General features: G+C 47.9%; 3 protein-coding genes across 3 annotated transcripts; 1 reads left to right on the top strand and 2 right to left on the bottom strand.

Moving 5' to 3' along the window:
- Positions 1–751: 751 nt before the first annotated feature.
- Positions 752–3,656, bottom strand: LOC135810312 (inhibitor of growth protein 2-like). The gene has a single exon (XM_065323800.1). The coding sequence runs from the start codon at positions 3,428–3,430 to the stop codon at positions 2,159–2,161; it is 1,272 nt and encodes a 423-aa protein (XP_065179872.1). The 5' UTR covers positions 3,431–3,656; the 3' UTR covers positions 752–2,158.
- A 418-nt stretch (positions 3,657–4,074) lies between these two features.
- Positions 4,075–18,310, top strand: LOC135810311 (BLOC-1-related complex subunit 5-like). The gene is made up of 9 exons (XM_065323799.1): positions 4,075–4,318; positions 6,635–6,682; positions 7,626–7,675; positions 8,631–8,670; positions 12,909–13,007; positions 14,342–14,402; positions 14,857–14,945; positions 16,080–16,191; positions 17,705–18,310. The coding sequence occupies exons 1-9, from the start codon at positions 4,316–4,318 to the stop codon at positions 17,851–17,853; spliced, it is 651 nt and encodes a 216-aa protein (XP_065179871.1). The 5' UTR covers positions 4,075–4,315; the 3' UTR covers positions 17,854–18,310.
- A 5,827-nt stretch (positions 18,311–24,137) lies between these two features.
- LOC135810675 (uncharacterized) lies at positions 24,138–24,440 on the bottom strand. The gene has a single exon (XM_065324167.1). It carries the CDS (start codon positions 24,438–24,440, stop codon positions 24,138–24,140), a length of 303 nt encoding a protein of 100 aa, XP_065180239.1.
- Between the last annotated feature and the right edge of the window lie 2,725 nt (positions 24,441–27,165).

Genomic DNA, 27,165 nt, shown 5'->3' with positions numbered 1-27,165 from the left:
CCAAGGCCTTAGGGTATGGTATGTAAGTTTGCTTGCTCACCGTCTAGGCAAAGATGTGTTCCACGATGATCAATTTGTCGCATTCGTACTTGTGAATGTTGTATTGAAGTTCTTCACATGCACAAACAACAACATTCAAAAGTACGAACACAACAGATTGATCATAATCCATCGCATCGGAAAACATCTTTGCGTAGACTGTGAGCAAGCAAACTTACGGATACCAGTACAAAAACAACCAGACTATAGTAGCACACTACACACACCACACACATTAACACACACACACACACCACACACATAAACACACACACACACCACACATAAACACACACACACACACACCACACATAAACACAGACACCTCAAACTTCAGACCCGTCCATCGTGGAAGCGATACATACACACTCATACTCACACACTGACCCAGAGATCGAGCTGCTCTGTAAAGGGCGGCAAAGCAGCAGGTCAGAGATCATGTAACGGTATCTTGGCGAAGTTCGGCAACCCCACCACCACCACTACTACACCCACATACACACACACATGCGCGCGCACACACACACGTACACAGACACCCCCCCCCCCCCCCCCCACACACACGTACCCACACATATGCGCGCGCACACACACACACACACACACACGTATACATACACCCACACACACACACGTACAAACTCACACACGTGTACACACACACACACAGGCAGCAGATCACATGCACACACTACACTACGGGCAACTCAACACAAACTCCATCATCGGCAACTTAAAAAATTTCAAACAGAAAAAGACAAAAGACACTAAGCAGCTTGCAGAGCTGAGACACCACGCGGCTATACTACAAGGTACTAGAAAGGAGCCAGAAATCTCCATGTACATGTATGTGTACGTCAGTCCCTAGGGCAGATAGAGACAGAGAGTAAGCTAGAGGGAATGGGTGAGAGAGGTAGTGGAGGAGTAAGCTAGAGGGAATGGGTGAGAGAGGTAGTGGAGGAATTATAAACTAAGTGTGAACAGTGCCGAGCGGCGCAGGACTATTGCGAGAAGCGCACGCGCCGCCAGAGAGAGAGAGAGAGAGAGAGAGAGAGAGAGAGAGAGAGAGAGAGAGTGAGAGAGGGAGAGCAGCAGCAGCAGCCAATTACACTCTGTTAATACATGCAGCATAATGGTAGTCATGACGATGACATTCCTGACATTTCGTGAACCGGGTATGTGCAGGCCTTGGTGACACGTGATCACACACGCACGCACGCACACAAACACACGCTGTGTTCACATATCCTGCAGCGCGTGGTCACAAAGTCATAGCGCGCGCCAGACGGAAGCGGTTAGAGAAAGGCCGCAGAGCGCAAGTACACTGCTCGTGCAGTGCATCATCGCCAGGTATCTACACACACTTATATACGTACACGCACACATGAACGAGAATGTCATATGTACAATCCGAAGAACAGATGGCTGACAAGCCGCCAACAAAAAAAAGAAGGCTTGCGAGCGAGGAGCACACACATGTGTTCGCACGCCACCAGGTAACCACTTGCGGGTAAAAGCAATCAACAGCTGCAGAGTAAGTGTTAGTCATATCACACCAGCAGTAGCAGAAAGGAAAGAACATGGTACGCAGAGCACCAGAGAGAAAGAGTGAGAGAAGAAGAAGAAGAAGAAGAGAGAGAGAGAGAGAGAGAGAGAGAGAGAGAGAGAGAGAGAGAGAGAGAGAGAGAGAGAGAGAGAGCGAGAAAGAGAGGGAAAGAGAGCGAGAACTAAAGAGAGGGAAAGAGAGAGAGAGAGAGAGAGAGAGAGAGAGAGAGAGAGAGAGAGAGAGAGCGAGAGAGAGCGAGAGAGAGCGAGAGAGAGAGAGAGAGAGAGAGAGAGAGAGAGAGAGAGAGAGCAGATACAACAGCCAATTCTATAAACATAGCCTATGGGAGCAGCATACGCAAGGTTCTATAATGCCATACTCCACAGATCGTTCTCAACACCGCCATCATTCGTCCGCAGACAGAGCTGCCAAAGCAACAAGTGATAGAACACTCTCGCATTGTCACCGGAGTTCCTGGGAACATCTGTGACAACACCACACTATCACGACTCTCACACCTACCACCACTGCTGGATCAATAAACGTTAGACGCCTGCGCGCACGATGATTATGTCACCGTCCACGGCTGGACTTTTCCGACGCGGTCGATAGCTTGGCCTGGTCGGCGCGATGGTGATCGCGCCGGCAGTTCGGACAATACCACTTGCCCTTCGGCTTGGAGACCAGACTGACACAGGCGAAGTGGAACCACTCGATCTCGCACGACGTGTTGTCGCAACCGATCATCTCTCCGTACGACACTTGATGGCACACGCAGTAGGTCGGCTCGTTGGGGTCGATCACCGTGTCCGATGGAATAACGGTGGCCAGCGGCTTTACGGCCACACCGCTGCCCGACGACGAGGAGTTCTTCTGCGAGCTCGAACCGCCACCGCGCTCGCCGCTCTCCGTTCGCTTGGCCATCTTGTCCTTGACGCGCGGTTTGCGGTTGCCCTGCTTGACCGGCCGGCCCACGCTGGCCCCCGTACTGTGCCCAGTGGTGGTGACGGCGCTAGCGGCAGCAGAGGTGGCAGAAGCAGCAGCAGCAGCAGCGCCACCGCCGGATGCCGCTGTCGTTGCAGTCCCCGGCCCGCCAGAACTGCTGCTCTCTTTGTGAGCGTGGGCGGACGATGTCATCATCGCGTCGTCTGTCGGGTCGCGCTGCTCCGACTGCTGCTTCGACTTGGACTTTCGACGTTTCGGATTGGGTCCCGAAGCCTGGTGTGTTCCGCGCTCGTCGCTTCTGGCCTGCTGATAGTGATGGTGTGACGAGGAGCCGGCTGTTGCGGTCGAGCCAGCTTGGTGCTGGTGGTGCGCATTGGCAGGGTACGCCTGCTGGTGAGTGAGACTGTTACTGGTGCTGGCTGCAGACGTTCCCACTCCACTGGGTCCGCCATGCGCCGCGTGGTCGGCTTGATGATAGTCATGCCGTGCATAGCTGCCACCATTCGCCATACTATAGTCTGGATCCGTTTGCACAGCCTCTAGATGTTGGAAATCCTCATCCAGCACCCGCGTCGCTCCCTCTACCATGTCCACAAGCTGGTTGGCCAACTGCAGCTTCTCGTCTCCCAGCTCACGTTCTCTCAGCAGAGATCGCCGGAGAGCGATGTGAGAACGAGCACGAGCACTGGTGTCGCCAGACGTCAGATCCCTGACGAACGTCGAGTGTCTCGTTTGATATTCCTTCAGCTCCATGCATGTTCGCGTGTCCAGCTCACGTACCTGCGTGATCACTCGTTGCAGCTCATTCGGGAAGTTCTCAACTACGCCCAAATACCTCTCCACATAGGCAGTGGCTGCCTGCTCATGCTCGTCCACCTCGGACGACTTGCCACCCTCCATTTTCGTTCTGCTGTACTCTTCCTATCTGACAGAGCTGGAAATATACGTGAACACCTGGGAAGCGGCTGACGAGACAAGAGCTTATGCCCTACCAACGTACAAGAAGCTACAGGCTCCTGCAGACCACCCGCACAAACGCAAAAGCTATCCCGAAGACACGAAGAAACAACAATTTGGACAAATTATTTTAGGTGAACATAAGCATGCACCAGATGACTGCATGCTGATGCACGATGCATCGATGATGAAGAGTGAAAACAAAATCGATCTGCCGCATTTTTGCTGTTGCATTCGTGTTTTCAGGCATTCCCGCGACTCAGGGCGAAAAATCGGCATTTTGTTGATTTCACTCTCGCTCAGAATGTCGAAAAACATTGTCTTGTGCATGCCTCTTCATCTCCCTAAGCTGCAAGATTTCAAACCTAGCACGAAACTCGCCTAAAACCTTAGGAAATCACTCGAGAAGGGGAAAAACAGTTTCAATCCAGACTGGGAAGTAAAAACGGACGGGAAGCCTACGTTTCTCGCTAAAAACACCTCGAGTTTGTAGGTCAGCTTTTCGAAAACGAATTGCATGTTTGCTGGATTACGTCATCGACAAGCGTTTGAAATGTCAAGTCTCCAGTCCAGTCCAGTCTCCACAGACCAGTCGATCGAGTCAGAGAAACAGTAATGACTAATGAGCATTGATTGTTTCTCCGAATATTCTCGATCAACACCCTTCTTTGTAGCTTGATACTGATAGCGCTAGTGAAAAGCTGAGCGATGCCCAAGCGAGGACTGCTTGCGCTGCCATGAGCACCCGGGAGCACGATTTCCTGTGACCATATTTCTTGAATTTCTGTTGGATTACTGTCGTGGAATTCCTACAATTGCTTGCTGAGCATGGTGAGGACGTCGGTCATTGGTGGCAGTGCTGTGTCTATGTTGAATGAAGTACATGACTGTATTGAGGAGTAATGCAATCCATGTATTGAAGGGCCCCAACACACTCTCTGAGATCATTTCACTGTGCAGGGAAACTTCACTCATGATCACACGTACCCTGAACATAACCAACTACAGTCAAACCTCTTTAGGACGAACATCAAGGGACCGATGATATTTGTTCGCAATAACGGGAGTTCTTCTTATCCATATGTTTTACCCAGTGAATACACAGGGTTTTATCCACTACAGTTACGAATACTAGTTCTTCTTAGGCAAACATTTGTCTTATCAGTGTTCTTCCTAACCAGGTTTCACTGCACATGTAGCATGTAGTACCAAGAGTCTTGCTAGTACTTAGAGTCCTGTCACATGACTGGAATATGACAGAAATATCTACCATATTTTCTGGAGTGTAAGCCGCACCCCGATTGTTTGTCACGAAATACAGACGTCCACCCTGTTCACCCTGTTCATCCTGTTCATCCTGTCCACCCTGTTCATCCTGTTCATCCTGTCCACCCTGTCCACCCTGTTCACCATGTCCACCCTGTCCACCCTGTCCACCCTGTTCACCCTGTCCACCCTGTCCATCCTGTCCACCCTGTCCATCCTGTCCATCCTGTCCACCCTGTCCATCCTGTTCATCCTGTCCACCCTGTCCACCCTGTCCATCCTGTCCACCCTGTCCTCCCTGTCCACCCTGTCCACCCTGTCCATCCTGTCCACCCTGTCCACCCTGTTCATCCTGTTCATCCTGTTCATCCTGTCCATCCTGTCCACCCTGTCCACCCTGTCCATCCTGTCCACCCTGTCCACCCTGTTCATCCTGTTCATCCTGTCCACCCTGTCCACCCTGTCCACCCTGTTCATCCTGTTCATCCTGTCCATCCTGTTCATCCTGTTCATCCTGTTCATCCTGTCCACCCTGTTCATCCTGTTCATCCTGTCCATCCTGTTCATCCTGTTCATCCTGTCCATCCTGTTCATCCTGTTCACCCTGTTCATCCTGTTCATCCTGTTCACCCTGTTCATCCTGTTCATTACGTCTATTTGCTCATCATAGTATAAACTTTGTTGGTCCAGAGCCACCGGGTCAGCCTGGTCAACAACCCTGTTGGGGGGGGGGGGGGGGGGGGGTACTTGGACCCGTTTGGAAAAAGAACACGGGGTCACTTGTGAGCTGGTTGGGAATACATGCGTCATCAGTAAAATAAATAAAATGAATTATATATTTTGAAGTAATAATCAGGGAGTCATAACATATTTACAACTCCCTGATGTACCTGCAGTAGCCGCACTTGAACGGACCCGCCTCTGACCCGCCTCTGACCCGCCTCTGACCCGCCTCTGACCCGCCTCTGACCCGCCTCTGACCCGGTTGCAAGAGTTGTGCCAGGTACACATGTACCCGGTTGCAAGAGTTGTGTCAGGTACACGTGTACCCGGTTGCAAGAGTTGTGCCAGGTACACGTGTACCCGGTTGGTTTGAAATCCTAGAGCAGACACTGTAGACTGATGGCATACAGTACTCTGGATGTAACAAACTAGTACTGTACCTTTTAGGGAACTTCACTTCTCAATTCCAAACTCCAAAACCGGCCTCTTCACTGCGATTCAAATTCAAATGTACATTACACTACAGTGCATTTCAAAACTATAGACGCGTAGGGTTTTTGAAATATTTCAAATTTGGCTGGAACTTTTTGAGAATAGTTTTCGGAATATTGCTCAGGATCGCTCCACAATTACTCTCATATAGTTTCTAAAGGATTGGATAACAGACGCCCAATTTGGAAAAAATTATGCACAAAGTGATCACAGATTTGATGTGGTATAGATGCTGGCATAACGGTTTTTGCCTAGGTACGCGTCTATAGTTTTGACATGGACTGTAGATGTGTAAGTGGCTGCGTTGGAGTTTACGGACAATTAGAAAAGTTTAGTACTTTCCCATTGGAAATAAAGTACTTTGTTGAGCACCGGCTTTTTTGCGTGAATTACAGTAAAACCTGGTGCAAGCGACCTCTGGGTTTAGCGACCACCTGCTCTTAACGACCGTTTTTTCCATGCACCAACTGTTCTACACAGACACTGTGGGACCTGCTTCTAAAGACCACCTGGCTTTAACGACCACTTTTGTTTGCACCGTGGGGTGGTCGCTTACATCAGGTTTGACTGTACTGTTGTTTAATTAAAGTGTGGCTTGTACTCCAGAAAATAGGGTATCAGTATGTTCATGGTTTGCTCACTGTTCTGCCGTGTGTGTCCATTCAGGGTCAGGAGGGGAGTAAGCCGGTGGCGCGGGCCAGGCCAGCTGAGCAGGTGAGAACCGTAATAATTATGTTCTGCGTTCACAGGGTACTGGAAGTCCACTAAATATTCGGCACGTATTTATTTTCAGCTATTTTCGGCCTGGTCGTGTTTGGCCGAAAAATTTGTTGCGGCCGAAATTTTATTTTGCTAGGTTCAGTGTGACAGTGTATACAGGCGGCAGCAGTACAGGCCGAAAATTTGATGCGGCCGAAATGGGTTTTAGCCCTGGGAGACCGCAATTTGAATGTGCTGAATATTTGTCAACTTACAGTATGTTATCATGTACAGTGAACTTTGCTGATAACGACTGCGGATATAACGACAATTTGCGAATGACGACAGAATGTCCATGCCCAGAGCAAAGTTCCATCCAACTGTAACACATATACTGTAAATTGCCTGATATTCGCGGCGGATTAATGTTCGCTATTTTCGCGAGAAGTGCGTATCGCGAATATTAACCAGCGTGAAATCAAACTTCAACAGTGAGTGTATGTAGGTGGCCCCAGTGCTGCGCAAACTTTTGCCATCGCAAACTCGCTGGTTCTGAGAAATCGTGAAAATATATTGACGCGAATATTGGGCGGTTTACAGTAATGAGACTTCGGGTATAACGACACTTCGCGAATAAGGACACTTTTTTGATGCCCTGCTGAGTGTCGTTATAAGCGAAGTTGACTGTAGCCTATATTCCGGTTACAGTAGCTGCGTCGGCGTTTAACCGCATTCTTTGCTGTTCTTCTTGCAATGTTGCAACTGATTTCTTTGCTGTACCCAATCGACCTATTCACCGTTATGTCACTTATGTGTGTGTGTGTGTGTGTGTGTGTGTGTGTGTGTGTGTGTGTGCGTGTGTGTGTGCGTGCGTGTGCGTGCGTGTGTGCGCATGTGCGTGCGGGCACTTGTGTGTGTGTTTGTGTGGGTATATATGCGTGTGTGTAACTGTAAACAGGCTGAAGGTGACATCCCGTACACGTCCTATTCCGTGCAGCGTCAGACACAGTAAGCTGATATTGTAGAGCGGCTCATTTTAGCGCCGGTGATATTCTAGCGATTTTAGGGGTCATCCATTAACTTTTTCACAAAATGAAGTAATTTCGTTATGGGGTGGGAGGGGGTTGACCAATTTTGTTTCAGAAAACATTGAATCAAGTACATGTACATGGCCGTTGAAGCAGTGACACACTTGCAACTTTTGTTGTATATGCGTGTATGTCAACATTTTTTTACGTTCTAAAGGGGGGGGGGAGTGTAAACTAAAATAATTCGTTTGGTGAAAAAAGCTCGATATTTACGGACGGCCCCTTAGCGAAAGTTAGAACACGGAACAACCAACTTCATCTGACACTCAGATCGCTAAAATAATTCATCGCGAATTGGTCCAGATTCAGAAAACGCTAAAATGTTACCCGCTAGAATAATCCATTCTACAGTACATGTGCAAACCATGCAGCATGTATTTGATGATGATGTCATCTATGTATTTGATGATGATGTCATCTATGTATTTGATGATGATGTCATCTATGTATTTGATGATGATGTCATCCATGTATTTGATGATGATGTGACCCATGTACCGTAATTCCCCGAATATAAGTCGCACCTTTGTACACTAAATTCCAAGGGTAAAAAAGGGGGTGCGACTTGCAATCGAGCATGACTTATTACTGAAGTCAATATATCAAATCAATATGGCTAAAACCAGAAAATGGGGGTGCGACTTATAATTGAGTGCGACTTATATTCGGGGAAATACGGTATTTGATGATGATGTGATCCATGTATTAATGATGATGTGATCCATGTATTTCGCCATGGCAGACACCCATACGTTGGCTTCACACTCCGGCTTTCATCAAGTCTTTTCGGCTAGTTTTAGCCAATGAACAACCTCAGTGTTTCTCCTCTTATCTTGTTTCTTTCTACCTGTGATTGTGTGCTGCTCTCATTCTAGGGAAGCGATTATCGATGAGACAGACTCTAGACCCAGTGAGGTGGGTAGTCACTAGCGTTATCAGTAGGGAGGTTAAGATGCACGTTACTTCCGACGTGACGCGCAATTTTACGTCACGATTTGGCGTAAAACTCCAAATTTCGACGTGAGCTGCGGGTCACTTGCGTTGTTTTTCGACGCGCGAGCCGAAAAACGCGAGCTGAACTTTCGCGTCACGTCAGAAATAACTTGCATCTTAAAACCTCTCTACTGTCATGTTTCTATCTCTACTGGTGATACTTACTGTGTACAGGCAGAAAATTTCGTCGGTCAATAATTTCGTCCAACTCCAAAGAAAGGGAGTTCGCCCGGTTGAAAATTTCGTCCATGGATCACAAGAGTGTATTGAAAAGCTGGACAGATCGACGTTAGTCCGGCGTTTAATTTAGTCCAAAAGCTCCTTGGACGAAAAAGACGAAATTAAATTCCAGACGAATATTTCTGCTTGTGCGGTACTTGAAGTTCTGCTACAGTACATTTCAAAACTATAAACGCGTAGCGTTTTTGAAATATTTCAAATTTGGCGGGAACGTTTTGAGAATAGTTTTCGGAATATTGCTCAGGTCCGCTCCACAATTACTCTCATAATTATAGTTTCTAAACGATTCTATAACAGGCGCCCAATTTGGAAAAACATTATGCACAAAGTGATCACAGATTTTATGTGGTATAGATGCTGGCATAACGGTTTTTGCCTAGGTACGCGTCTATAGTTTTGAAATGGTCTGTAGCCTGTGTGGGTAGTGTGGCGTTGAGGTTTAGGCACCCAAGGTGGCACAGGTCGTGTCTGTACACGTGATGACAGGTGATTCCCGGGACATGCATGTACCACCCTGGGGCCTAACGAGAGAGCTTGAAAGCTCAGGGCCGTACGCTATGCTGTTTTTGCCTAGCTCATCATGCCTGTTGTTAGTTCTGATCGGCTACATCATTGTATGCGTGTTAGCACATAGCATGTCTGTTACAGTAAAACCTGTCAAGGCGACCACTCGGATAAGGCGACCACCTGTCCCAAAAGACCACTGAGACCAGGACTAAGGGATGCTATGTGCAGTCAATTGACCCTGGATAAGGCGACCACCTGGTGACAGAGACCACATTTTGAAGGTCCCTTGAGCGGTCGTCTTAGACAGGTTTCACCGTACCTCTATGCGCGGGATTACGCTTCTTCATTTCATTCTATTTAGTAATAGGTTTTTCATTTGATCCGACGAGACCACACGACGCTTGCAGACCACAGCACGAACAGTTCACCAGCCACACTCCACGAATACAAGTAGTATTACGCCTGACAAGTCTTGTCTTGTTTGTTGTTGTTGTCTTGTTTCGTTTTTGTTTCGTCGGGTCAAATGAAAAACCTATTACTACTATTTGACGGGGCTATTGAAGATGGCAACAAAGAATCATTCTATTTACATGTGTAAAACCGTGCTTTCAAATTAATTCTAGCCATTTATTATTCTCAACCTTCACTGATGAGACCTGTAGTGGTGGAAACAGCGCTGCATGGAGGACAAACACTGTTTGTCAGTATCTGCAACTTGGAGTCATACTGCTGGTGTGTGAGGTCGGCCAGAGAGCGTGTTAGATGGAGATGGAATTACTCTATTGATAAACAGGCCGAAAGCTGCTGGTTACCTTTTGAGATCTCCAGGAGAGAGAGAGAAGAGAAAACAAGACGAAGTACAAACTCACAGCATGGCCCGAAAGCGAACAGGAAAAACGACAGAAAAATTATTATTATTATTATTACAGAGGCAATATGCTTTGGTTCTGCAAGAGTGCTCAATGCCTGATTCAGGCAGAGCGGCGTACACAAAAGCACACAATGAAAACCTTGGCAAATTAATTCCGTTGTGACTCAGAGTTTCATGGCTGAAACAATCGTTGTCTGATGATTGGTTCAGCCATGAAACTCTGAGTCACAACGGAATTAATTTGCCAAGGTTTTCATTGTGTGCCTTTGTGTGTTGTTATTATTATTATTATTATTGCATCATCATCTCGTGGCAAGCAATGCCAATATTGAATGAGAGAGGGGTGACAGCCAGCCAAGGCCAAATCAACAAAAGAAAAGTAGTAGACATACATGTATAAGAAAGAAGAAAGAAAGAAGATAACTCAAGAGATGCGAATTACACAGTGGCCCAGAACAAGTGAATACCTAGCGAAGTAAAGTAGCAAAAGTGGAAAGTATTTGGCAAGTGTTGAGGTCCTGTGACAGCAACGACCAATGTGTATATGCCAAAAATAGAGGGGACTTCAGAAGAGTGGCTGTGCGAGAGATAGGGAAGCAGAGAGAGAGAGAGTTTCGGGTAGCTGAGGACTGATGAAACCAGTTAAGCTGGGATAAAACGTGAGGTGGGGCAAGACCAAGACGAATTTTATGAATTAGTTTACATGATGAAAGTCTGAGCCTGTTAGAGAGAGGGCAGCTGGATGCGATAGCATAGACAGTATGAGAGGGCGTCAAACGGGGGATAGCAAAGACAGCGCGAATTAAGCGACGATGTGTGACTTCGAGACAATTCGTGAGCGATATGCTGATGCCAGCCCAAATGGAGGAACAGTAGTCAAATACAGGCAGAACATAGTATTTATACAGCATTAAACGGCAATCACGGGGGAAATGAGATAAGTGAGAGGAGAGGAAGCCAACAATAGAACTTGCTCGTTTCTCCAGGTACGTAATGTGGGGATCAAAGGACAGATGCTGATCCAGGATAATCCCAAGGTGTTTGTGCTGATCGACTATTGAGAGACAGGTACGGTCATCAGGGAACGTGAAAGGCGAGGGACTTAATACAGACAAGTCACTATTGGGACGAGGAGGAAAGCAGAGAATAGCGGTTTTAGATGCGTTTAGCTTCAGCTTCCAGAGCGTCATCCAATTGACAACTTTGTTGATGTGGGTCTGCAATGTGACAGATGCAGCTGAAAGTGAAGAGGAGGAAACATGCAGTGCTGTATCAAGTACCGCTGCTGTTGGTACTTCAGGTGGTACTGGTAGTTGTGCCTGGGGAGCAACTACGGCCACCTCCTCGCCATCACTCTCACTTTCCTCATCTGACCCCAAACTTGTCGAGACTGCAGGTCGCTTTGAAGCCTGGTTCGGGACTGGAGAACCACCAATGCATACGGGCGCGATGCTCGGCTTCCAACCAAACGCATTGTTCATGTCGTCGACGAACGGCGGGGGAGGCTTTCGTGCACTCCCGGTCTTTTGCTGGCTGTCCATGTACGCTATATAAACTTTCATCAGGCTGTTCCACCTGTTTTCGCACTGTTCAGTGGTGGGTAGCAACACTTCATCTGGAAACGCACGTGCAATCCTTTCTGCAATCCTCACCCACACACTTCTTTTACACCAATTTACATCTTGAGATAGATGGTCATTGTCCGATCTTGCTGCTATTAGTTCCATGGTCTGTCGCTTGCTCCACTGAAATCCAGGCCAACGGCCCGCTCCAGTGGGTGTCGGACAAGACATGAAGAGTAAAATGCAAGCAAACAGAGTCGGAAAAGGAAAGGACTGAACGAAAATGAAAGCTTTTTCCTCTTCTCTTCTGCCCATCTCGATTTTAAAATCAGAACAAGAAAATGAAAGTGCATATACGGAATGCTACGAGCGAACTGTATCTTGATCCGCGTGGGTGTGTGCGACAATGAGTAAAAAAAAGATTTTTACCCGCCATATTCGCACAAAGGTCACATTGGATCCGATGGGTCCGGTCAACCCTGCTCCCGGGGTAGGGTTGCTCGGATCCCAATCCGAAGGATCTGGATCTGGACCCGACCAATCGGCCACTACAGATCCAGTGGATCCGACGGATCTGGATCTGGACCCGACCAATCGACCACTACAGATCCAGTGGATCCGACGGATCTGGATCTGGGTCCGACCAAACGATCACGGCCTAAATGTGGGCATGATAGTAGTGTGCAAAATCCATTCCGACGGGTCATGTGATGCAACCTTGAATGCCAGTTTGACCTGGCATGGATGTGCAGCGCACTGTGCACGTTGCGTCAATCATATCGTCGGCTGAGACACACACGTGTGTACCTATGTGTTTGTGTACGTGCATGTGCGTGCGGCTGTGTACGTGCCTGTACGTGCATTGGAGTATGTGCCTGTGTGTGCGTTTGTGTACGTGCCTGTGCGTACATTTGTGTACGCGTCTGTGCTTGCGTTTGTGTACGCGTCTGTGCGTGTGTTTGTTGGTGTCATCACTGCAGACCTTACCAGGTGATATTGTGGTGGTGCGGAGTGATCCACTTGCCGCTAAGCCTCAAGAACGGGAAACATACCTGACAAAGCTGGAACAGACACCTCTGGTACGTCTTTACTCTAGAATGACTACCGTATTTTCCCGATTGTAAGGCGCACTCGATTATAAGTCGCACCCACACTTTGAGGTTTGAACCACATTGTTTCAATACATGCATATAAGTAGCATGTCACTCTCGATTGTAAGTCGCATCTCCTTCTTTGCCCTTTGAAGTTTTAACTTTAGTGTAAAAAGGTGCGACTTGTATTCGGGGAAATACGGTAATTTTAGTGGTTAATACAATTTTTTTTACGTTTTCTGAATCAGGACCAATTCATGATGAAATATTGTAGCGATCCGAGTTTCAGAGATTTAAAAAAAGGTATGGCTAGTACACTTACTGTATTGTACATGTGAAATTTCGATTAGAGCGGCAAAACGCTAAAATTGCTGAAATGCCACCGGCGCTAAAATGAGCCGTTTTACAGCAACTAAACGCACGGCACTGCACTGTGACTGCAAGCGTTACCAAGGGAATGTAAGCTCCAGGAGTCCGCGGTTGCCTGCACATTCTGCGTAGACACTGCGTACACACGATGTCATCGTGATGTCATCATGATGTCATCTGTACACGTTCTCTAGACGGAATGGGTGCTCTTCAAGAGACTGTTAGTGCTGTGCAGACCTTAAAGCACCCTTGGGCCTATGCGTTTGTGTCTCTACTGGTGTGTAGTGTGTAGGGAGTGTACTGGCGGCATGCTCTATGGTATAGTAACCAAGTTGAATACTCCATGTTGGAATGAACATAGGGATACATAGATGCTTCACAGTCAAAATAATATACAACGTGCCTGTATGCAGTCATGCGCTGGCAGACACAAGACTAGTGCCTGTTTGCAGTCATGCACTGGCAGACACAAGACTAGTGCCTGTTTGCAGTCATGCACTGGCAGACACAAGACTAGTGCCTGTTTGCAGTCATGCACTGGCAGACACAAGACTAGTGCCTGTTTGCAGTCATGCACTGGCAGACACAAGACTAGTGCCTGTTTGCAATCATGCACTGGCAGACACAAGACTAGTGCCTGTTTGCAGTCATGCACTGGCAGACACAAGACTTAGTGCCTGTTTGCAGTCATGCACTGGCAGACACAAGACTAGTGCCTGTTTGCAGTCATGCACTGGCAGACACAAGACTAGTGCCTGTTTGCAGTCATGCACTGGCAGGCACAAGACTAGTGCCTGTTTGCAGTCATGCACTGGCAGACACAAGACTAGTGCCTGTTTGCAGTCATGAACTGGCAGACACAAGACCGGTGCACCATGCTTGTATATAAGTCGGAGGATGCATTCATAGTTTTTCGTTTTCTGATGTCCTGTGTGTGTGTGTTTTCTGTGCAGTTTTATCCACTTGTTCGCTCCTCTCTCAACGTAGCCAATACCCGTGACCTGGGAGAGCTAGGTAAGGCGGCAGGCCGTACAGTGCTGTTGGCGGGCCGAAGAACGACCAGGCTAGAATTTCACCAAGCACAGCATATCAGTTGAATGTATACACGGTGGCTCAACTGAGCATTGGCTGCAATACATGAAAATAAGAACGCTCTAGGCTAGGAGACTGACCCCCCCCCCCCCATTCTTTGGCGACCAGATGTGTGCTTCCGTTCGAATACAAGACTGGGAGTCTGGTCAAGGAATGGCTGTCTTTTTTATTCATTCCCAGTGATGGGATATAGTGACCTAGCAAATGTGTGTGTGTGTTTTTGTGTGTATGTGTGTGTGTGTGTGTGTGTGTGTGTGTGCAAGTGTGTGTGTATGTGTATGCGCTCGTGTGTGCATATGTGTGCATATGTGTGTGTGTGTGTGCACGTGCACATGTGTACATGTTCACACACGCGTGCGCTGCGGGTATATTACAGATCAACTGAACGACAAGCAAGTTCTCGGCCTGTGTCTGCGCTACCAGTCTCACCTACGGGAATGCGCCGTGGCCGTAGCGGATAACCAGGTCAGTGTGCCCGGGGCAGCTGATCAAAATCCGGCCATGTTGGACTCACCAGCGCCTGGCATGTTTCTCCGGGGTGCCAGCACTGCTGGGCGCCGAAGAACGGAGCGCCGAAAAACGATCAGGCTGGTATTTCATCAAGCACAGCATACCATTGTATACTATACACACTAAACTCAGCTGCGTGTAGACTGCAATACATGAAAATAAGAACGGTCTAGGCTAGGAGGCTGACCCCCAGTTCTTCGGCGACCCACAGTACTGCAGTACACATTGGGTTAAGATTCACTTGAATATTCACTCTATGAGAACATGCGCTCGCGCAATTGCATACTGATGATGCTGGCACATCACACCACTGTATGCACTGGCATTCCTCTCCTGGCGGTAGTGATTGGGTTAGGCACTCCCGGTCATGGACCCACACATACCGGTGGATGTGTCGCGATGCGGCGAAGGAAAACCATCCAAACGTGTATGGACCCAAGTGGATCCAATGGTCGTTATTTGTCGTTAGATTTTGACTTCTGACGTCATCATTTTCAAGCCCTATTGCCAAGCAATACGGAAAAGCGCCGCGCATAATACCCTGTACAAGGCCGCCCATCAGTGGATATTCTACTGTTGCTTATGTGGCTGCCGCTGGATTGGGTGGGGAATCCCCCAACCGGTCCAGCCACACGTCTGATGTGTAAGCACACGTGGGCGAGTTCATGTTCACGTCGAGTGAATCTGCACACGAAACATGACTTTGGTTTGTGCACATGCTACCCTGCCCTAGAGTGATCACGGTGTGATGACAAGCATAGCTAAGGGGCCGGAGCTACAGTTGCGCTCGGTGAAATCCGACTCAGAGTGCATGTTCGGCGCCCTAAAGTAGCACGGCCCGCGACACCCTGGAAATGGTATGAATGCTGCTGGACTTACACATGTACAAATACAGTGATGTAATCTGAACTGGTCCAGGGCGTCGGTTTTGCACTTTAAGGTCGGATTTCAGTGAGCGCAACTGTAGCTCTCTTGCTAAACCGATGTGTGCTGTTGTGTCATGTTTGAAATCTTTTATTCTCACGATGGCCTGTAGCCAATAAGAGAGATGTTGTTGTTGTTGTTGTTGTTGTTGTTGGTATTTTCTAGGACTATCTAAGCCGACGTATTCGTGACATGGAGCAGATGACGGCGGCTGTGTTTCAGTCCATGGTGATGAGACACCAGGCCATCAGCAGAGTGGCACCGCAGCTACGCGCAGGTACGCTGTACTGTGTACTGTGTAGTGGCACTGGAGATAATGGGGGGACATCTCTTTTATCAGCGTGTGTGTGTCCGTGTGTGTGTGTGTGTCCGTGTGTGTGTGGGGGGGGGGGGGGGTGTGAAGCCACTTCATAGCTGTGTGGTGTAGACCAGGCTGAATAGTGGCGGTCGATTGCACATCCATAATAGTGTACCCATATCCAGGCACTGCCCATAACTTTGAAATGTCCCTAACTCTGAAGCACATACGTGTATTTCGAAGTGCTCTTCAGTGCGGAAGGGCCAGAGATGTGGCACATGACGTCACTATTTCCACTAAAAGTTACAAAAGAGTTGTCATATTTCCACTAAAACTCACGCACAGGGTGCCCGATAGACCAATGTGCACTTAACTTTGAGGTCTGGATAAGAGAGGTACAGTCTGTATCGGCTATAGAGTGACCGGATATAAGAATATATCGGCTACAGTGATATTGGTACGAAATATCAAAAGCAAAACGTATTTTATCCAGTACAAATATCACTATAACCAATATTATCGGATGTAATGATATATCGGATAGTATGATGGCAAAAAAGAATCAAAACATGCGTAACACACTATATTATTTTTTTATTTTTTATTTTTACTTTCTTCACGTTGCTTATTTTTATAGTGATACATGTGCATGTACATAACAGAATTTTTTTAAGGAAATGCGGGCACTGTCAACTATGCAGCAGGCTTATTTGTCAAAACGCCATGCTGGAAGTATTTCCTTGCCTTTCATGTGTCGATCGAAAAAAAAGAAAAAAGAAATCGATCGTATCGCATATAGTGATGCATCGGTTATAGTGATAAAATCACGGAAATCAAAAGGGTACGCTATAGCCGATACAGACTGTATGTGTATACTTGTAGAAAGTGTCTGCTCCGAACGTCGGAGCTCGCGCTTCCTGCTGACTGACTTGACACTTGACTGACTCACAACTGGGTCTGGAGCACACGAGAAGCCCGCTTAACCTTCCACTCGGCAAACCTGCAAGAAAGCACCGCTCCCTGCTCAATACACAATGTGTCGGGGAATTCACCCCTCGTCAGGTGAGCTTGAGTAGGCTAATGGAATTTCTGCTCCGAGAGGTTCGGCGAGCTTCTCGTGTGCTCCAGGCGCAGTCGTGAGTCAGTCAAGTGTCAAGTCTGTTACCCCAATGCCTTGCTTTTTCACGCTAGTAATTATGACTTTCAGCTATGCAAAATGCGAACATGATCACCTATCCAATACCGGTAGTCTATTATTATATTAATTATTCATATCTTTTTGCATCTTTCCCTCGAGTGGGTCTATTGTTATTAGGCAATTGTCTGTTATAGTCACCACTATAAATAAAAATCCAATCCAATCCAAAGTCAGTCGGTAGGAAGCGCGAGCTCTGACGTTCAGAGCAGGCACTTTCTTCACTATTCACCGCCGATGTTGCAACATCTTTTGTATGAGTATACTTGTGTTTTGTTTTTAATACTTTACGTGCAGTGAATGATCTGTCGCGCATGGTGTCCCAAGTCGAGGACAAGATGGCGAAATGCACGGCCATGGTGGAGGAACTGAATGCTCTTCTGCCGCCCAAGGATCGCTTGGACACATCCTCTCTGGCCCATGTGGAGACCAATAGTCCATCTTGACACGTCGGTCGTAAAATACTACCGATGGTGGGCTGTTCTCTCCCTGCCGTTTGTTTCTTGAAGTACGGGATGCCGCATGGCCAAAGCGTCGGCTGTGCCGAAGCTCAGTGTTAGGATGTGCCATGTATATACGGTGGACTACGGCACGTGTCACTGCCTGCGCGCTTGTCTGCGATGACGCGTGAACTCAGCACAAGTCCGTGCAGGGTGTGAGTGTGTATGTGTGTGTGTGTGTGTGCGCGCGTGTGTGCGTACTCTGTGCAAGCTGTGGATGCTGTTTTGCTTTACTCTGAGCACCCGGGCTGGCTCTCGGTGATGTACATAGTGTGACGTGCGCACAAACAAATCACTCGCGCGTTAACAAGGTCCTTTGAACTACACGCGCCCGCATTCCGATGTTCCGATATTTTTGCTGACAACCAGTTGTACTGTGATCCACTGAATTGCCTGCTGCGGAGTCCACTCTTTCACTGTGTGTGTTATCACGTGTATGTGCGTGTGTCTGTGTGCGTGTGTCTGTGTGCGTGTGTCTGTGTGCGTGTGTCTGTGTGCGTGTGTCTGTGTGCGTGTGTCTGTGTGCGTGTGTCTGTGTGCGTGTGTCTGTGTGCGTGTGTCTGTGTGCGTGTGTCTGTGTGCGTGTGTCTGTGTGCGTGTGTCTGTGTGCGTGTGTCTGTGTGCGTGTGTCTGTGTGCGTGTGTCTGTGTGCGTGTGTCTGTGTGCGTGTGTCTGTGTGCGTGTGTCTGTGTGCGTGTGTCTGTGTGCCTACGGTATGTAGAACACTATACACGACGTGTTAGCTACCGTCACATGACTTGTTTATGTTGTTCACCGGCACAGCAGCATTTCCCGCCAATACAATCCTGCATACTGTTGTCAGCCAAATACGGCAGCCGGAATCGTTCTACCACCTGAGCGTAAGGTAGCTGGTTCGTCCTTGTCCTGTCTCGGTCACTTGATGGGAAATTCATGGATTTTAAATAGTCTAGCGTTTTAACGAGGAAGAATCCATCATTAATTCCTTCTCTCCCCTGGCCCTGTACTAGAGTAATACTTCGAAGTAGAAGACAGGTGTGTGATGGCAGGGTCGTTAAACTTTGCTAAGTGAGAATTGCTCGCAAATCTAGACTATAGTAAAGAAAAGGACCAAGGAACCCAAGGAACTACAAGTTACGCCATCATGCCCACTAACACCAACAGTTAGTTGACAATCAGCTCATGCGATACTAGTAAACATCGCACGAAACTGACCAACGGTACTGACGGTCTACAGTACAACTAACTGGCTATCAGCTCTAGCCTAGTCTTGGATGCGCATGCCAACAGCCTTCCAGCTTGGGAAGGTAAAAAAAAGAACTTTTTCTAAGTTAGACTTATTAGAGTGATGACATTCTAGGTGAGGCAGGTGAGTACAACCAAGACAGTAGCGGAACTTGTAGTTCCTTGGCCCTTTTCTTTACTACAATTAATCCTTGGCTCTCCATCCGAGCCTATGTGTGCACATCGTTAAAGGGGAAGTTAAGGCAAAAATCAAAATTTCACCAGTTGTAGTCTTCGGGGTGCTGAGTCGAATGGTCTTGGTCCGAGAAAGCTGAGACGCTCCCTTCCTACTTGAATCCCAATCGAACTCGCGCACTTCCACCGAAACTGGGTGACTGCGCCCTACTAGATGGGGATTTGTATGCAAAATGTCACTGAAAGCGCCGTTTCGTTCTTATAAAAGCACGGATGACCGCGATTGGCCCATATGTTGTAGTCTTTTGGACGCTGAGTCGATTGGTTTTGGTCCGAAAAGGCTGCGATGCAGCGTTCGGCCCTTATTCCCAATCGAACATGGTTGAACAAGCGGTCACGTGCTCCTGGGTGCCCAAATCACCTGGTCACCACGCCAGCAGGCGACAACTTTCACACCAAGGTTCAACTCGAGTTCAACTCGAGTGACAGGACTGCACCCAAAAAAGGTCAAACAGGCTAGTAAGTTGTACCCTGCAGGCACGGTGACCAGGTGACTGGTGTACGCAGGAGCACGTGACCGCTTGTTCAACCATGCTCGATTGGGAATAAAGGAGGAACGCTGCATCGCAGCCTTTTCGGTAGGGGTGCGCGGATTATTCGCGGAATAATTTGGGAATACTATCGTCGAGAAAATGTTGGGAATTTTAGGGGAATTCTATCGATCTTTTGTCAGATCCATTGACCTTCAGAAGAGTTTTGGGGGAATTCTGTCAATTTTGATCTGCCAGAGAACAAGCGCGCAGCGCATCCATGGACGCACGTACATTACATGCAGCAATACCCGGACACGACATACATGTACAGTAGTAGTGTACATTGTAGTAGCTGTGTACAGTCAGTCATATCTAGTACCGGTAGTGTAGAGTGTAGATCATGCATGCAGTGATCACGTGCCTGACAGTCCATTTTGCATACGAAAGAGCATCCGCAAAGCACGGTTCGTGCTGGGGGTCTTTTTGGGGGGGGGGGGGGAAATTCTGGAGAATTTTTTCGATGTTTTGGGAGAATACTTTCGAAGTTCCGCGGGAAATGCCCAAAAGCATAATATCGGTTGCATGCGAGCATAATCCGCGCACCCCTACTTTTCGGACCAAAACCAGTCGACTCAGCGTCCAAAAGACTACAACATATGGGCCAATCGCGGTCATCCGTGCTTTTATAAGAACGAAATGGCGCTTTTAGTGACATTTTGCATACAAATCCCCATCTAGTAGGGCGCAGTCACCCAGTTTCAGTGGAAGTGCGCGAGTTCGATTGGGATTCAAGTAGGAAGGGAGCGGCTCAGCTTTCTTGGACCAAGACCATTCGACTCAGCACCCCGAAGACTACAACTGGTGAAATTTTTAACTTCCCCTTTAATCTTTAGACTCGTCACACTTTCAACGCGTACAGTACATGACACATGATTGTAGATTGCAGATTCAAACTCTGGCTGTTCCAATCACCCAAGCAAAATCACCTGCCACTGTGCAGTCGGTAGTGGTGACGGTGTGGCAGATTTCCCACCACCGCACTGGGCGAGCAGTTTTTCCGGAGCCTATTCGTCACAACCGTCGTCAGGATTTCTCCTTTCTCCGCTGGTGAGCGCTGCAGTATAACCCTTGACGGCTTTTTAAATTTTAGAATGATGATGCTGGAATGGCAGATTGTAAAGTTCAAAAAGCAATGACGTGAGCGGAACTCAGACTGACCATGCGCAGGGTCCAGTGAGCTGATGAGTGCGTTCGATTATGCACGCGAATCGATTCACGAATCGATTCATGAATCGATTCGCGCTATTCACATCACCCCATGTGAATAGAGTGAATGGATTCCGAATCGATTCCAGGGCTCATGACATGAAAATCGAACGACTTGAATGCACTTGAATCGATTCAAGTGTGTAATCGAACGCACTCACTGAGAAGCCGGATGATCACTGAGCGATGATCAGGTAATTTTTCCGAAACAAGGACTGTCATTGTCAATGTAAAATGGATCGCAACTTTTGAGAACGTAGTGAGTTTGAGGATTGCAGGGCTACAAGAATAGAACCGGTCTGCTATTTTTTTAAACAATTTTCAATACAAATCACCTGGCAACATACATGTACATGTACTTATGCTGTGTTTGCTTCGGCCAGCATACATGTAATAGTTGTAGGCCAAGAACATAATGACACCAATGTCATTGGCAGCCTACGTCTGCAGACTCGACTGTCAAGTCCGGTGAAAGGGCAAGTGCTCGCACTACTGTCTGGGCAAAGTGGGCACTCGCGATCACGCGATACTCCGCACAACGAGTACAGTACAGTGCAGTGCTGGCAACTGAAATCCGACCCGGCCTGAGCGGTGCGCTCACATCGCAAAGAATGCGAACCCAACGCTCAGGGGGTCGGATTTCAGTTGCCAGCACTGCACTAGACTGTCTTTACTGAATAGTACTATAGTGGACACACCCACGGACAAGCGTCGTGAAGGAGAACGTGAGGTGTGTCGCTTTTATGCCCCGTCAACGACTGACATGTGTTTTGGCATCTGATTGCCAAGAGCCCCGAAGACGACGTGTCAAGCAATACCAAATAAAGTCATTGCACAGATTGTACTGTCAACGACAGACCTGGCCTGGCGCTCAAAACTTCTCAGAGTCTGCTCTGTAGAGACGTGTACTAATTGTACAGTGATTAGCTGTTTGTATGCATTCCACAGCCCACGGCCCCACCAGGCACTTCATTTTCTTTCTGTAGCAGATCCTAGTACATACTCATTACACTGTACCGTGTAAAGAGGGTCACTTTGTGACAAACGCATGTTGTGACGCACAGAAGAGACTTGCATAGGTCCTGACTCCTCCTTTCTGCATGCCGTGCGAATGCTTTCATAGAACATACTACATGACCTTGCATTCAATGATTGCTAGGGACAAAACAGTAGCAGTTTGAACACAGCTAGGCACGAAGACAGGGATCCAAATGTGAAGGAGAGAGAGAGAGAGAGAGAGAGAGAGAGAGAGAGAGAGAGAGAGAGAGAGAGAGAGAGAGAGAGAGAGAGAGAGAGAGAGAGAGAGAGAGAGAGAGAGAGAGAGAGAGAGAGAGAGAGAGAGAGAGAGAGAGAGAGAGAGAGAGAGAGAGAGAGAGAGAGAGAGAGAGAGAGAGAGAGAGAGAGAGAGAGAGAGAGAGAGAGAGAGAGAGGAGAGAGGAGAGAGAGAGAGAGAGAGAGAGAGAGAGAGAGAGAGAGAGAGAGAGAGAGAGAGAGAGAGAGAGAGAGAGAGAGAGAGAGAGAGAGAGAAAAAGAGAGGGAGAGAGAAAAATAATTCCCAGCAACACTGGACAGGTGCGTACAGATGTTGTGCATGCATGGATGGGAGGGAGTGCACAATCGTCGGAAATGTCTGCACAATGGGAAGGACAATGAAGACGGACAATGAAGACGGACAATGAAGACGGACAATGAAGACGGACAATGAAGACGGACAATGAATTACTCGTAGTTCAAGTAAATGTACCAGATTTCTCAGGTCAATGATTACTACTGCACAGTACTACTGCACAGTACTACTGCACAGTACTACTGCACAGTACTACTGCACAGTACTACTGCACAGTACTACTGCACAGTACTACTGCACAGTACTACTGCACAGTACTACTGCACAGTACTGCTGCACAGTACTACTGCACAGTACTGCTGCTGCACCAATGCGTCTTTCGTAGATCTACGTCGTTATGTCGAGTACCACAGTTCACTCCTGAGTGATTCAAAAACACACCCCTGGCCCTAACACACACACGCGGGCACGCACACATGCACGCACACACGTACACACGCACTGCGCCACTTCTGCTTCGCCGCCGCACTACACGACACAGAACACTTTGTTTCAGATCTCACACATAATTTGTTCTAGACAGACACGGATGGACCGACACGGGGTCAGGGAGAACGAAATCCAGGATACGCCAAAGCAGGAGAATCACAAGAGAACGCTGCACAACACCACGACAGCGGTTACTGGTATAACGGGGTATCAAACAAAACGAAACAAACAAATAGTCATGGCGAAAAACCAGAACGAATCTATACGACTGCACTATGTAGGGAACATAACAACAATAAGAGACGACGGATATTGGGAATATACAGCGGCGGACTCTGCTTACTCGAAATGCTAGCCAACATCCATACACATACACGTACGGACTGTGTGAGAAGTTAGAACGTTACGTCGATGAAACATAATAAATTGGGACACTACCTACGAATAATAATTATGACATTGTGCTAAAAGCGGAGAGAGAGAGAGAGAGAGAGGGTGAGAGAAAGTACCGGCGGTGCGTAGGTGCATGCGACCAGATCCAGCCAGGACAAGATCAAGCCTCGCCGAGTGGGACGCGATAGCGAATGTCACCACCAGGAGTTCCAGACGACATCATGATCCCTCTTCAGAGCGCAGCACGACCGCTCGGCGACGGACGCTGAGACGCAACAGCAACACAGGACGGAGGGAACGCGGCAATCGCGCGCGCAGTTCAACCCCCAGCGTCCCTACACATCGTCCAGGTAGCGAGAGGGGATAAGCAGCAGAGTGAAGAGAGGACATTAGAAGACGAGCTAACTTACGGCAATCAACATTAGCGCTCAGTGAGTGGGTGGGCTAGTGATCAACTAGCCAGTAGCGATGCTAGCGAATAGTCTGACAGAGGCAAGCTGGCACCCAGGACGAAAGACCAGAAAAGGGTAGAGTACTAGACGACAAGAGGATGGGGAGAGACTGCGCGCGCTCCAGCGTCCAGTTTAGGAGAAGACGCCGACTTCGTTGGCCGTCTGTACCACCGAACAGAACGGGCAGAAGAGGAAATAGAGCAAGTCGCCGCAGCAGCTGCCGTCAATGTTCTGTTTCTCACGCACGTCGCCGCGAATTTGCAAGAAACACAAGATGTTGAGGATGGGCACCATGCTAGCCAGACAGCACATCACACAGCTCTTATCCACAGCCTCGGCAGTCTTTCCGATGACCATGCACGGCACTAGACATGTCACGAGGCATAGCGTGCAGTTGCTGAAGCAGCCGCAGAGACCATTCGACCAGTCACCCATGATGATGATTTAGGAGATTGAAAAGAAGACGAAGCTACAAATGACTCGAGTGCGAAAAGGCAACGAAGAAGACTGAGAGCAACTGGCATCGTTTCCTGCACAAATCCCTGCACTCCAGCTGGGGTCTACATAATCATTGCGTACAACGGCAGCACAGCGTGCGCGATCGATCGGTCCGTTCCAGACCAGCTCAGAGGCTGAAAATATGTCAAAATCAAAAGGACGTGGCCGGCTGCGTGCGCGCGCTAGCGCGCTGGCGTGGCTAGCCCCCGACCCCAGACTGTAGACGTAGTGACTACTACTACTAGTGTAGTGTAGGCTGTACCTAGCGCTAGTCTACTACCGTACTAGTACTAGGCATAGGCATAGGCGCATAGGATAGCTGTAGCCGAATCGTGCACGTGCCGGCGCATGCACTATAATCGTTCGATCCGCACCGGTGTGGGCACGTGTACGATCACTGTATACAATCAATAGTGTTATTCACTTGCATTTTATTATTATTTTCTTTGACTTCTTTGCATCCTAGTCCTAGATCCTCCCTGCCTGCCATACACCATGTACACGGCAGCTTGTACATGTAGTAGCCTCTCGATCTCACACAACGCGCCCCGCCGGTGGATCGGTCTTGCGCACAGCTACAGCGTTGAACACGACACTGACTGTGCTCGTAGTAGTAGTACGCTACTGGTAGTTTTCACGCACACTACAGTGTACATGCTAACACTACACTACAGCCTAGTACACATGGTACAGGTACTACTAGGTGGATGTGCAGAGCATGAATATGTATCTAATATTGACTGAGTACGAGGTCAATATAGGAAATAAAAGCCGAGTAAAAGACCGAGGCGAAGCCAAGGTCTTTTACGAGGTCTTTTATTTCCTATACTGACCAAGTACGAAGTCAATATTAGATTTATCACGACTAACCAAAGCATGTGTTCAATCGCTAAAAAGGAGTAGTAGTAGTAGTAGTAGTAGAATTTATTATTTTACTAGGGAACTCCCAACAGGCGTTGCCTTTTTACTGGGAACCCTAGGAATGACTTGGTGCTTGTGACAAATGCAGAAAGGGGCTTAGCTTGACGACATCCAGGTGGAAGCATGTTCCATCTGTCTGCTGCCAAAAATGAAATAGCATTCAGGCCGTAACGAGACGTAGCTCTGGGTAGGTTCAGAGCAGCTGAAGCTTGACCGCGGGTAGCAGCATTTGTGCGGCATGATGCAGAGCGGGGGGTAAATATCGTGCTTAAAAGAGGACTGGTGCAACGAGATAGACACCTAAAAACAAACACAAACAGCTTCAAGTTTACACGGCGAGAGAAAGTATACAGGTTATATTTGGTGAGAATGAAATCGATAGAAGTATACTGATCATGGCCAAACACTCGCCTTAGGCACCTATTGCTGGTCAAATATAAGCGGTCAATATAGCCCTAAGGAGTGAAATATGCAGGAATATTAGGTATGGCAAAAATCTATGGGAGTCAATACTAAGGGAGTGATAAATCGGGGTAGATATCGGTCTGTAGTACAGTATTAGACGAAGAGAGATACCTGGTCTACGACGCGGATGTGCCATTGGTACTTTGTACTAAAGTTTGTAGCATGTATTTGGAACGGTCCCTAGGACCCTACCTACTGACATCGACACAGTCTGTACATGTACATCATGCCACGGTACATGGAGCTACTCAGTAACTGCCCGCAAGTACCCAAAGCCACGGACCCAGGAACACCCATGGCCATGACTCAAGAGTACGGAAAAATCATTATGATGTACTGTTACTAGTACTAGTAGTACTGTACCAGCCGAGCTATTCAGTATTCCCATCCCCGAAATGTTGGAACCCTTACACACGCACGCCCACACGCACACATACAATGTACACACCATGATGTACCATGTACATGTACGCCCGTCGCAAGAGAAGCACGCAAATCTGCAAATGCACTGGATGTGCACCCACAGTCTCACAGGTTTTCTCTAAACGATAGCGGACAAGATCTGAATGAGACAGATCAAGACTAGCGCCAGACACTAGTAGTATTGAACTGCCCGCTCAACACAACCTGCGAACTTGCAGTGTGAAGCCATGTGAATTGACCACCAATAAATTATGTATATGCAATGCACACATGGTCTACACCACACGGAGTACATCGGCATAAAAACGGCCAAGACAGTTATGGCAACAAAGAATTGGATTGAGTCTTCTTCTTCAGATTCTTGGCGTTTTGTTCATTTTTTTGGATTGAGATTTTGTGTCATAATATTTAATGTAAGCACATTTGCTTTGCCCGTACAAGAGGCTTTTTGTTACCTATGCACACCCTACTAGGGCTAGGCGGATAATGCTCGCCGAAATCCCTCATTCTGCTTTTCGGTCTGCTCAATATTCTGCTCATGAAAGTGCATTTTCTGCTGAAATTTCTGCTGAAATCCAGTTATGTAAAAATACACTTGGCACACATAATTGGGTTCAGGATCTAAAAAGATGAGTCATGTGAAATACTAGACAAGGCATGAAAAAGAACACAATGTGGCCGGCGCAGGCGCACTTCAGATGAAGGCTAGCCACACTACATAATATGGCCCAGTTGCAGCGATTTTCGACCTTCGTTGCAAAATGCTTGTTTTGCGAACATTTTCAAGTCTGACTTCACTGGTGTCGTGATCCACGGAATACCCGTCCGCGGCCCGGCTTGCGCAGCAAAAGAT

The sequence above is a fragment of the Sycon ciliatum genome, chromosome 2, assembly GCF_964019385.1.
Source record: "Sycon ciliatum chromosome 2, ocSycCili1.1, whole genome shotgun sequence".
Lineage (NCBI taxonomy): Eukaryota > Metazoa > Porifera > Calcarea > Leucosolenida > Sycettidae > Sycon > Sycon ciliatum.
The sequence above is the reverse complement of the archived record's forward strand: the minus strand, read 5'-3'. Positions and strand labels throughout refer to the sequence as shown.